The 11,556-nt window shown below is 54.7% G+C and overlaps 1 protein-coding gene across 1 annotated transcript; it reads left to right on the forward strand.

Moving 5' to 3' along the window:
- Nucleotides 1–1,917: 1,917 nt before the first annotated feature.
- GAS2L2 (growth arrest specific 2 like 2) lies at nt 1,918–10,965 on the forward strand. The gene is made up of 6 exons (XM_012445532.2): nt 1,918–2,690; nt 5,239–5,480; nt 6,333–6,440; nt 7,619–7,715; nt 8,270–8,522; nt 9,126–10,965. Exons 1-6 carry the CDS (start codon nt 2,306–2,308, stop codon nt 10,636–10,638), a joined length of 2,598 nt encoding a protein of 865 aa, XP_012300955.2. The 5' UTR covers nt 1,918–2,305; the 3' UTR covers nt 10,639–10,965.
- The last annotated feature ends 591 nt before the right edge of the window (nt 10,966–11,556 follow it).

Genomic DNA, 11,556 nt, shown 5'->3' on the forward strand with positions numbered 1-11,556 from the left:
CTCAAAAAAAAAAAAAAGAGAGAGAAAGAAGGAAAGAAATTAGATATGAGTTATGTGTCTCAGCTGCTAAAGAGTAATGGGGTGAAATTTCTTTTTTTTTTTGAGACAGTCTTGCTCTGTCACCCAGGCTGGAGTGCAGTGGCGTGATCTTGGCTGGGTTCAAATGATTCTCATGCCTCAGCCACTATGCCTGACTAATTTTTGTATTTTCAGTAGAGATAGGGTCTCACTGTCAGGGTCCGACCCACAAACCTCAACCCAGTGACAGATGAACAAATGTACTCAAACACCTATATTCAGTGAAAGAGAGGGCTTAGAGGTCCGTGGCCACTCACAGACACTCAAGGAGAGTGCTGTGAAGAGACAGCAGCGACGCCCTGACTTGCTGGCCTTTCAGGCCTTTATTCAGCACACATTAAATGACAAAGGCTTTGAGTCAACACCATTAGAAGGTAATTTCCCTGGTCGACCTCCCAGGAGAGAGTCATCTGGCCCATGAATGATTAAAGGTTAGTTTTAGGACCACATGAGTAAACAAGCTATATATATATATATATATATATATATATATATACACACACACACACATATACACATATGTGTGTGTGTGTGTGTGTGTTTGAGATGGAGTCTCTGTCATCCAGGCTGGAGTGCAGTGGAGCGATCTCGGCTCACTGCAACCTCCATCTCCCAGGTTCAAGTGATTCTCCTGCCTTAGCTGGGATTACAGGCACCCGCCACCACACCTGGCTAATTTTTGTATTAGTATAGACAGAGTTTTACCATTTTGGCCAGGGTGTTCTCGAACTCCTGGGCTCAAGTGATCCACCTGCCTCGGCCTCCCAAAGTGTTGGGATTACAGGCATGAGCCACCATGCCTGGCCTTAGATTTATTTGTTATTTGTCATTCACCACCCGGTAACACGGAGGTAGCCCCCATAAGGTCAGGGACCTGGTCTTTTTTGTTTATTGGTTTATCCTCAGGCCTGCAGTAGTGCCTGGCACATAGCAGGCACTCAAGAAATTTTTTTTTTTTTTTAAGACAGAGTCTTGCTCTGTTGCCCAGGCTGGAGTGCAGTGGCACAATTACGGCTCAGTGCAACCTCAACCTCCTGAGTAGCTGGGACTACAGGTGCATGCCACCATGCTTGGCTAATTTTTGTATTATTTCTGTAGAGACAGGGTTTCATCATGTTGCCCAGGCTGGTCTCCAACTCCTGGCCTGAAGTGATCTTCCTGCCTTGGTCTCCCAAAGTGCTGCAGTTACAGGCAGCACTTAGACTGTGACCAACCCAGAAATGTTGGTTGAATGAATGCACTGCTGTGGCCATAGGGATGGGGTGTTATGACTGACAGCCTGCTCTAGCACAATCACATGGTTAGTGTGGGGGGTGGGGCAGGTTCTCCAGAGAAAGTGGGGATCATGGTGCTAACAGAGCTGCCGGGGGAACTGGGACCCACACAGACCTGTGCCTGCCTGTGAGTTCTGATAGTCTGATACTTTCACATACATTATTTCTTTATTCCTCACAACACCCCAAAGAGGTAAACATTATTACCCCCGTTTTACAGCTGAGAAACTAAGGCACAGAGAGGCTAGGTAGTGTATGATGGTTACTCAGGATTTAAGGCTAAACTCATGAGTTTTAGACTCTATTGCTGTGTCTCTTTAATTCCTATCCTCCCGTACTCACTAAACACCAAGGGGCATGGCAACTCCTCCCCCTGCTTTCCCTCCACTCCCCCAAAGTCCCTACCTGGCCAGCCCTGTGAGAGAAGCCAGTCCCAGCCTCTCCTCCCTCTCCCTCAGCTCTGCAGGGCAGTCCTTGCCTGCTGGGAAAGGTTAACAAGGAGTGTTTGTAGCAGCCGCTGTCTCCAAGGAGAGGGGAGGAAAGCAGAGTGGTGAGGCCAGCAGCTACCCCAGGCTCTGTGGTCGCAGCCTGTGAGGGTAGGAGGCAGCCAGCTTGATCTGTCCAGCCCTGAGGGAAGAGAGGAGTGTCCTCACCTCCCCCTAGCCTGGGAGGGGTGAACTCTGAGTGGACTGGGCAGCCTGAGAGCGAGGTCGCTGCAGGGCCACCAGGGAAAGCTCTGGCAGGGACTGAGGAATGTAGGGGAGCAGGGGCTGGGCCTGGCCTGGCGGCTGAAACCAGTGGCAAGTAGCAGGGCTGGAAGTCCCAGGCTCTCAGGGAGTAGAGGGGAAGCTCGGAATCAGGGAGAACCTGGCCAAGACCCAGCAGCGGCGGAAGGAAAGAGGTGGCAGTGCCAGAGGGGAGGTGCCCACCTCCTCCCCTGCTGGGGTCCAGCCATGTCCCAGCCTGGGGGAGGCAGGAGGAGGCCCGGGACCCTAGGGCCGCCTGTGTGCAGTATCCGGCCTTTCAAGTCCAGCGAGCAGTACCTGGAGGCCATGAAGGAAGACTTGGCTGAGTGGCTTCGTGACCTCTATGGGCTGGACATCGACGCGGCCAACTTCCTGCAGGTACTGGAGACGGGCTTGGTGCTGTGCCAGCATGCCAATGCTGTCACTGACGCTGCCCTGGCCTTCCTGGCTGAGACACCTGCCCAAGCCCAGAAGATTCCCATGCCCCGGGTCGGGGTCTCCTGCAATGAGGCCGCCCGGCCAGGTACCTTCCAGGCCAGGGACAATGTCTCCAACTTCATCCAGTGGTGTCGAAAGGAGATGGGCATCCAAGGTAACCACCCTGCACCCCCATCCCCATCTCAGATGTTTATCTTGGGGGGTATTCGTCCTTTCTCAAATGCACAGGCTAGGTCTGGGAAGCAGGAGCCTGGGTCCTCATACTAGATTTGCCTTGAACCAGCTCTTTGTTCATGCCTCAGTTTCCCCACCTCATAGTAAATCCTCAATAAATATGTTGATGATTTATAAATGTTTGTTGATAATTGCTTTAATAAGCAAATATCAAGCACCTCAGACCATCCCAGACTGGGGATGACCCCAGGGCTGAGGCAGGTGGATCACCTGAGGTCAGGAGTTCAAGACCAGCGCAGCCTAAGATGGCAAAACCCTGTCTCTACTAAAAACAGAAAAATTAGCTGGGCATGGTGGTGGGCTGAGACAGGAGAATTGCCTGAACCCAGGAGGCCAAGAGTGCAGCGAGCTGAGATTGTGCCACTGCACTCTAACCTGGGCAACAGAGCGAGACTCCGTCTCAAAAAAAAAAAAAAAGAGAGGCAGAGGGAAAGATATGTAAATTATAGCTTACTGGGGCAAAGGCTTGAAGTAGAGGTATAGTCCTGGGAGCCAAGGGAGGAAACAGCGGCCTGATGAGGTGGAATGAAGCTGAGAAAAGTTGTTTCATCAAGGAAGGAGGTTTGGCCTGTGTCTTTTTTTTTTTTTTTTCCCAGACGGAGTCTCACTCTATCACCCAGGGTGGAGTACAGTGGCGAGATCTTGGCTCACTGCAACCTCCACCTCCTGGGTTCAAGCAATTCTTGTGCCTTAGCCTCCTGAGCAGCTGAAATTACAGGCATCCGCCACCACGCCTGGCTAATTTTTGTAGTTTTACTAGAGATGGGTTTTCACCATGATGGCCAGGCTGGTCTCGAACTCCTGACCTCAGATGATCCACCCACCTCAGCCTCCCAAAGTGCTGGGATTACAGGCATGAGCCACCGCACCTGGCTGGCCTGAGTCTTGAGGAATAGAAGTTTGTGGGAAGGGAATTCTAAGCAGGGGGACAGCAGGGGCAAAGGAGAAAAAGCACTGTGTGTGAATGACTGGGAGGAGCCTGGTGGTGAGGGCACGGGGCTAGGATGAGGCGAGAGCATGAGAGGAGGCAGAAGGGATGAGGCCAGGGAGGGGCCCCTTCATGCTGGGGCTTGTAGAGCTCAGGGAGTGGCATGTCAGGATCCTTCATCTTCTTGGCCTTGAACCCAGGAATGGGATGAGGCTGGATGTTGCGCCATCCTCCAGGCCAAAGGTGTCAGGGGCGAGACTATGGAAAGGGTCAGGCCTGGGCTACTGGCAGTGAGGAGCAGAATTGGAAGGTTAATAGAAGCTAGTGTTTAAGGAATGCTTGCATGTGTCGGACATTGTGAATGGTTAACCACTATTAGCATAACCAATCTTCACAGCAACCCCACGAAATAGACTATACATCCCCATTTTACAGAAGAAACTGAGGCTCAGAGTATGGCTCAGGGTGTAGTTCAAGGTCATGCGGGTGGCAGTGGGTCAAGACTCCAGCCTTAGTGGTTGGCTCCGGAGCATGTCCTCAGCATGCCTGGTTGGGCCTGGGTGGGAGCTGAGTTTAAGATGCCTGAGGGAGACTGGAGGGCAGAGGCGTGGGTGGAAAGTGGAACAAACCGCTTTCTTCTCCCGGACCCATCCAGGCAAGCTGAGTGCGGAGAGGGGAAGATAGAGTTCATACTTCTCTCACCCACGCTCACAGTCAGTCTCCAGGTGCCTTTGCTTTGCTGTCACCTCTTCCCATTCCCAGCCTCTCATGTGAGATGGGCTGCGTGTCTGTACCCAGCATCTGAGCAATTCTGCCCAGAACCCTCCTAGGGGGTTGACTTGACCCCGCGATTCTGAGACCCAAACCACTCCCCATGTCTGCCGCCCCAGACCAGGGATGACCCCAGGGCTTTCCTTCCCGCTCTCCCCTGCCCTACAGGCCCAGGTGTAAGGATGACTGCCTCGCTGGGAGCTCGGACGCACACCCCCACCCCCTTTTTTCCCCAAAAGCTCGGACAAGCTCAGGCATGTTCCCTTCTCCCCTTCTCGCACAGCCTGGCTTTCCCTTAAAGAACCCAGTATGCAAGCAGGGTCTTGTGATTCTAGCCAATAGCAGCCGAGTCTTTCTAGCCAATAGCAGCCGAGTAATTCTAACCAATAGCAGCCGAGTAATTCTAACCAATAGCAGCCGAGTAATTCTAACCAATAGCAGCCGAGTAATTCTAACCAATAGCAGCCCAGTCCTGTATGCAAACAAAGGCTTGTAACCTTATCCAATAGCAGTCCTGCTCTCCCACAACCTATCGAGCTCCTTCACTCCCTATAAAACCCGACGTCTGAGCGGAGTCTGTGCGACTTCTCTGGCCCCTCCCGTCGGACCGCAGAACCTCGCCTGGGAGCCTGAATAAATTCCTTCATATTGGATCTTCTTGTGTTGGCCTCAGTTTCTTTCCTTTTTAAACCCGGCAAGAACAAACCTCACACCAGGTCCTCTGGGGGCTCATGCTGCCTCTGCCCTTTTCTCCCCGCCTCCACTCCAGAGGTGCTGATGTTCGAGACCGAGGACCTGGTGCTGCGCAAGAACGTGAAGAACGTGGTGCTGTGTTTGCTGGAGCTGGGCCGCCGGGCGTGGCGCTTCGGCGTTGCAGCACCCACCCTGGTGCATCTGGAGGAGGAGATCGAGGAGGAGGTGCGGCGGGAGCTGGCCCTGCCCCCGCCCGACCCCAAGCCGCCCGCGCCCCCCAGGCGCCAGCCCTGCCACTTCGGCAACCTGGACCAGATGGTGAGAGGCTCTGCACACCTGAGGGCCCCCTTCCCTCTGCCCTTCGCGCTCCTCTCCCCAGTCCCACACCAGCCCCGTCTAAACCACCCACTTCTTGAGCTCCTGTGTCCACCCTGACTGGCTTTAAGGCACGGTTGCACTCTAAGTCTCAACCCTAACCACGCGTAGGAATGGCCAGGTCATTTCTCAGGCTTTCTAACCAGCCCAGCACTGGATGCTCCTCTCATTTAACCCCTGCCGGGACAGCTTTCAAGAACACAGACTGTGGCACTCTCCGAGACATCTTGGTTCACATCTTAGTTCCACTGTTTTGCAGCTCTGTGACTTTGGGCAAATTATTTAACCTCTCTGTGTCTGGCTTCCCTTATCTGCAGCATGGGGACAGTAACAGCACCTACCTTCTATGAATGTAGAATCATTAAAGTAGCCAGCACATACAAAGTGCTTGGAACAGCGTCTGCACAGAGGGCCTATTACAGCAGTTAGTTCTGTGTGGTTAACCCCTGGGGGAAACGGAGCTCAGGTAGGTTTCTTAACAAAAAAGCCTGTGATACAGTGGATGCAGGGCTCTGACCTGAGCCTGTCAGATCTCACGGTCCCCCCATTACACTCTGCCGCTTCCATTGGCTGACCCCCTGAGGGCTCTGGACCTCATGGTAGGTAGGTCCATGGGTGACCACCCAGGTCTCATTCTCACTGGGCCATTTACAGCCTTCTCTATTCCCTCCTTGCTTCTCAGCCCCCAGCCCTGACCTCAGCAGAAACCTCAGGGGTGACTCTGGGGGCAGGTAGCCCCCTTATTTTGACCCAGAGTGGGCAAAGGAGAGGGCTGAGCTCACCCCCCACCCGCAGGTACAGAGCCTCGTGAGCCACTGCACGTGCCCCGTGCAGTTCTCCATGGTCAAGGTGTCTGAGGGGAAGTACCGTGTGGGCGACTCCAACACGCTCATCTTCATCCGGGTAAGTCCAGGCTGGGGGTCAAGGGACCCCCGGAATAGGGTTTCTTGCCCAGGCTTGGGACTGTGACAGTAAGCCCTCAGAATATGGGACCTTGCCCAGGCTTGGAACAATGACACCCCCTAGAATATGGGAGCTTGCCCAGGATTGAGGACAATGACAGTAAGTCATCATTCACCTCAAGCCATCAGGCTTTGGAGCTCTCCTTCTTTCCCTGGGAGAATTCCAGGAGTTCCTGGCAAAGGAGGCAAACCTATCTCCTCCTCCCATCAGGGCAGCCAGAGCCATCATCCTCCATCTACTGCACTGTAGCCTAGTGCAGAGGGTGTTCTCAGGTGGAGTGGGGTAGAGAGAAGAGTGCTCACACTTTTCCATTCCACTCCACCCACAGGTTTGATTAGAGGAAGTGGCCTGAGAAACCCAAGTTTGGTTTCAGGGCATGGCCCCAGCCACATGGACCCCATAGTTCCACCCTCCATGCCTGGGGGTACACTCAGCAGAGTGAGTAGCAGTACAGGTCTGAAATGTGCCTCCTACCCCAATACCTGGCCTGTACGGTCTGTACAAAAATGGTCTGTACCCACTGGAGTGGCCAGCAGCTCGGGGCATGGCTGAGCCTTCTCCTTGGGCACAGGCCGCACCTGGGAGCACAGCCAGCTTTCTGGGCCCTCCCCTAGACCTGAGGCAATAGCCCTGTGATGTAGGTAGGGTACCCAGCAAGAACTGCGGCCCCACTTTCCAACACAGGAAACTGAAACTTGAAGAGACATGTGACTTGCCTGAGGGTGGAGTGGGGCCAGGACTCCCACGACCTCTCTCACACAGGTCACAGGGGCCAAGCCAGTGGCATTAGGGTCCCATTTTGGGCACAGGCATGTGCAGATGCAAAACGGTTTACAGCAAAAGGAGTGCTCTGGGGCCAGGCTATCCAATGCCTTTGGGATCCCTTGTCCAGTTGTGGGACAGCTTTCAGCCTGGCCCCCACCCTTGACTGCATGTGTTATCTGATGCTAGTCATGGAGGAGGAGATTCGGGCTGCCTTTTTACACCACACACATACATCTAGTGAGCACGAGTACATGGATGAGAGCATCCCTGAGTGCATGCCAGAAGCCCGAAAGCTGGTCCAAGAAGAGCGGCTGCCCTCCACCCCACCCTCAACCTCACCCTTGCCCCCTCAGATCCTCCGGAACCATGTGATGGTACGTGTAGGGGGCGGCTGGGACACGCTGGGCCATTATCTGGACAAACATGACCCCTGCCGCTGCACGTCCCTCTGTGAGTCTCCCTGGGGGCGCAGCTCTGGGTTGGGAGGCAGCAGGCAGGGGTGGGAGGTATGTCTGATCTCCAGCGGGAAGAGGTATGTGGAGAGGAGTGAGGGAGGCTGAAGGAAGGAAGGCCCTAGCTGGGCAGTTATGGTACAGTACTAAATGTCACCGCAAGATGGTGTGCAACACAAGCAGAAGCAGCATTTGGCCAGGGCATATTTCGGCAGAGCTTAGTTAGGTCTGGCTCTGGGATCCACAGTGTTGGCACCAAGCATGACTTGGTCTTTAGTCCTTCCATAATCTCCAGCAGCGCCTCAAGCCATTCCAAATAAGCATATGCTCTAAGGAAAAATTGTGTACCTGCACTACAAACATAGCTTTAAACAAATGCCCCCAGCTGGGTCCCCTAAGCCCTTCCTGTAAAGAAACTCTGGTGTTGCCACTAGGTCCCACTGTTTTTAATGTGGGATGTGGGGCATGGGACCACTTGGGGAGGAACAATGGTCCCCATCAGCAGGAATTGAACTCTTCTCTTTTCTCCTTTCTCTGGGTGACTGTTGGTAGCACACAAGCCGGGCAGCTTCCTGAAGCCCCCGGCCCCACCAGTGCAGCATGAAGTGAGGGTACAGGATGGACCCTCCCAGACCCAGCCTATGATGACCATCAGCCGCTCACAGAGCCCACCACCCCCTGTGGACTGGAAGACATATACCTCTTCAGGCCGAAGGCTGAGGCCTCCCACTCCATCCTCCCCCAGGCCCCACAGGGAGCAGGGAACAGGGACGGGGGCCTCCAGAGAGATGGCACCATTCCTGAGGTATGGGGGAGAGACAGGGAAGGGGCCTTTTTACTTTGGAGTGCACATTCTCAGAGGCCACCATACTCCAAGATAAAGGGAGCAGATCCCGGGCAGTGCCCTTACGCTGAGACCACAGGTGTTTGGAACCAGAAGCACACCTAATGCCTTTGGGATAATGTGGTTACTTCCTATGCCTTCCCATTTCACAGATGAGGAGGCTGAGGCCCAGAAATGGAACAGCCTTATTCAAGGTTTCCTACCATTTCATGGTAGAGCAGGGACTAAGACAACCTGTGCACTTCCTGCTGTCTCCCCACTGCCCTGCAACTGGTCTGGGGCCATCCCTCAAACGATCTGAAGTCACCTCAGGCTAGGATCATGCCTCCTTCTATGTGCTACACAGGGAACAAGGGAGAATACGCTTAGACAGTGACTGTCATAAGGAGGATTTCTGGGCAGTCACGGAGGAGAGGAAGCACAGGTTTTATTCAGCGTGAAGTCTAGCCCCCTGGGTGTTCTCACTGGGGAAGGACTGTCACTTCCTATAGCCAAGGGACCACACTAGATGACCCTGCCTGCCTGATGAATCTCCCTTTGCAGCCTTCTGATTCTCCCTTTCAGGTGCCAGGAGAGGTCTCTCACCCCACCTTGGAGGCAGGAGACAGCTGGGGACAGCCCACCCAGCCCCCACTCTTCATCTACCCAAAAGGGCCGAGACCCACAGTGTACCTTGTCAGGGAAGAGGGAGGATAGATACCCCCTTGAACTCCCCAGGGGAAGGACTCCCACATCTTGGGTTCATGAAGAAACAGACAGCCGGGGAACCCATGCCAGGACCCCCACCCCCAAAAGACTCCTAGCCACTGAGGCCATCACCAAAGGGATATCGGCAAGAGGACCATCTCCCCTGCCTCGTTCCTTTAGCCCAGCTAAGCACCTGGGCCTCAGGTTGCCACTCCAGGATGAGGCCAAGGGTGCGTTCTCCCAGTTCAGGGAGCCAGAGTCTGTCCGTTCTCCAACCCCTGTCCAAGGCCTAACCAAGATCCCCATCCAGCTGCCTCCTGCCCACCCCCTGACACCAGGAAGGAGCTTTCCTGGTACTGCAAGTAGAAGTCTCAGGACAGAACTTGGGAGAGACCCCATCCCACTAAGGGCCATCACTGCAGACCTGGCTGGGTCCACGCAGGGGGGTCAGCAGCTGGATATCCAGGTCACAGTGGAGGAGTCCCGGGATCTGGGCCCACAGGAGGAGGGGCAGTACATGCTGGACAGGAACAAGGAGCGAGCCATCTACTGTAGCCTTGAAGAGGAGATTTTGGGCAACATGACACTGCTAGAAGTTGGGGGTGCCTGTCTGCAGGACACAGGGTCTGGGGTCATCCCTCGCAGCGGGGTCTACGTTCCCAGCCTGGGTGGGCGGTGGCCTGAGCCTGGAGGTCCTTATGACAAAGTCATTCAAGAACTGGCTCAGGGCCCCCCACCCCTCCTTAAAGTGGACCTGGAAGCCTGGAAGGCAGCCCTGACAGGATCCCCTAAGCCAGCTGTTACCCCAGGCCCGGGAAGCCTCAAAGGGAAGTTGGGAGCCAGAGAGAGTGGGCCCAGGACAAAGGAAAGCCTGAGTGCCAAGGGCACCCACATGAGGAAGGTCCCGCCTCAGGGAGGGCAGGACTGCTCGACCCCTACTGTGTCTGCCAGCCCAGTAGCCCCCACACCTTCGGCCTTGGACCCCAACTCTGACAAAGCCAAGGCATGTCTGAGCAAGGGCAGGAGAACTCTCCGGAAGCCCAAGAGGGTCCCGTCCATCTACAAGCTGAAGCTGAGGCCCAGGATCCGGCCCCGGAGAGACCACAGGCCTGAGAAGCAGGCTTCACGAATCCCCAAGCCACTGGCCTATGTTCGCCTGGGTCCAACCAGGCTGCCCCCAAGGGACAGGCTATTGAGAGCTGTGCTGGGCAGCAAGGAAGGGGAGGCATCCCAGGTGGATGGAGCTTCAGTAGGTGAGGAAGAGGAGGAAGGAAAGGAGAAGAAAGAGCCAGCTGCTCCATTGGAGAGCATCTCCCAGCCTCCAGAGGGCCTGGGACCTCACCGGCTTGATCAAGCCCCACTTCCACCTGAGGAGGAGTCCTGGGTCTGAGGCACATGAATGTGTGGGGGAGGAGGGAAGCAAAAAGGATGGCCATGTACACACTGGATTCACAACTGCAGGAACAGAAGGGACAATCCCTCACCTCCATACAGGGGCTTGGGCAGGAGGGGGTCAGAAGACAGATGTAGACTCCATCTGCTCATCTGAGCAAAGGGGCAACCCATTGCTCTCACTCCAATTCCAGCAGTAGGCCAGGGGCAGTGGGGCCACCCTATATCTCATTACTCTCTCCCAGAACAGCACCACACACTCCTGGCCCCTGGCCATGCCCACCTGTTTCCATAAGTTATTAAACTCATGTGATTCTGCCGTTGAGCCCCAGCTTCTTTTTTTAAATTTTAGAAACAGAGTCTTGCTCTGTTGCCCAGGCTGAAGTGCAGTGGTGCTATCACAGCTCACTGCAGGCTCAAACTCCCAGGCTTCAAGTGATCCTCTCACGCCAGTTTCCCAATAGCTGGGACTATAGGTAGGTGCCATGACACCTGGCTAATTTTATTTTAATTTATAGGGATGGGGTCTCACTATGTTGTCCAGGCTGGCCTCAAGTGATCCTTCTGCTTTGGTCTCCCAAAGCACTGGGATTAAAGATGTGAGCCACTGTGCCTGCCTCCCCCCACCCCCCAACTTCTTGAGTCCCTCACTCTAGGACTGTGGTGGTGCGGGGAGGCGTAGCATCAGATGTTATCCCACTGGAGGAGACGGGGACAAGGGGGAAGGAGTTGGCAGTGAGAGAGGCTTCCTCTTTTGACGCTCAGCCAACCTTGCCAGGCACCCCATCTTTCCTGGAAGTGGCCGGTGGGTCAGCACCACGGACAGAGACTAGTCCCGCCCTCAATAGACAGGCTCTGGCAAGGCACCCTTGCCCAAGACTTCAAAGCTTTGCTCTGAAGTTTGGGACCTGAGATC

This window comes from Aotus nancymaae, unplaced genomic scaffold (assembly GCF_030222135.1).
Source record: "Aotus nancymaae isolate 86718 unplaced genomic scaffold, 86718_ANA_hifiasm-v0.15.2.pri h1tg000018l, whole genome shotgun sequence".
In the NCBI taxonomy this organism is placed as follows: Eukaryota; Metazoa; Chordata; class Mammalia; order Primates; family Aotidae; genus Aotus; species Aotus nancymaae.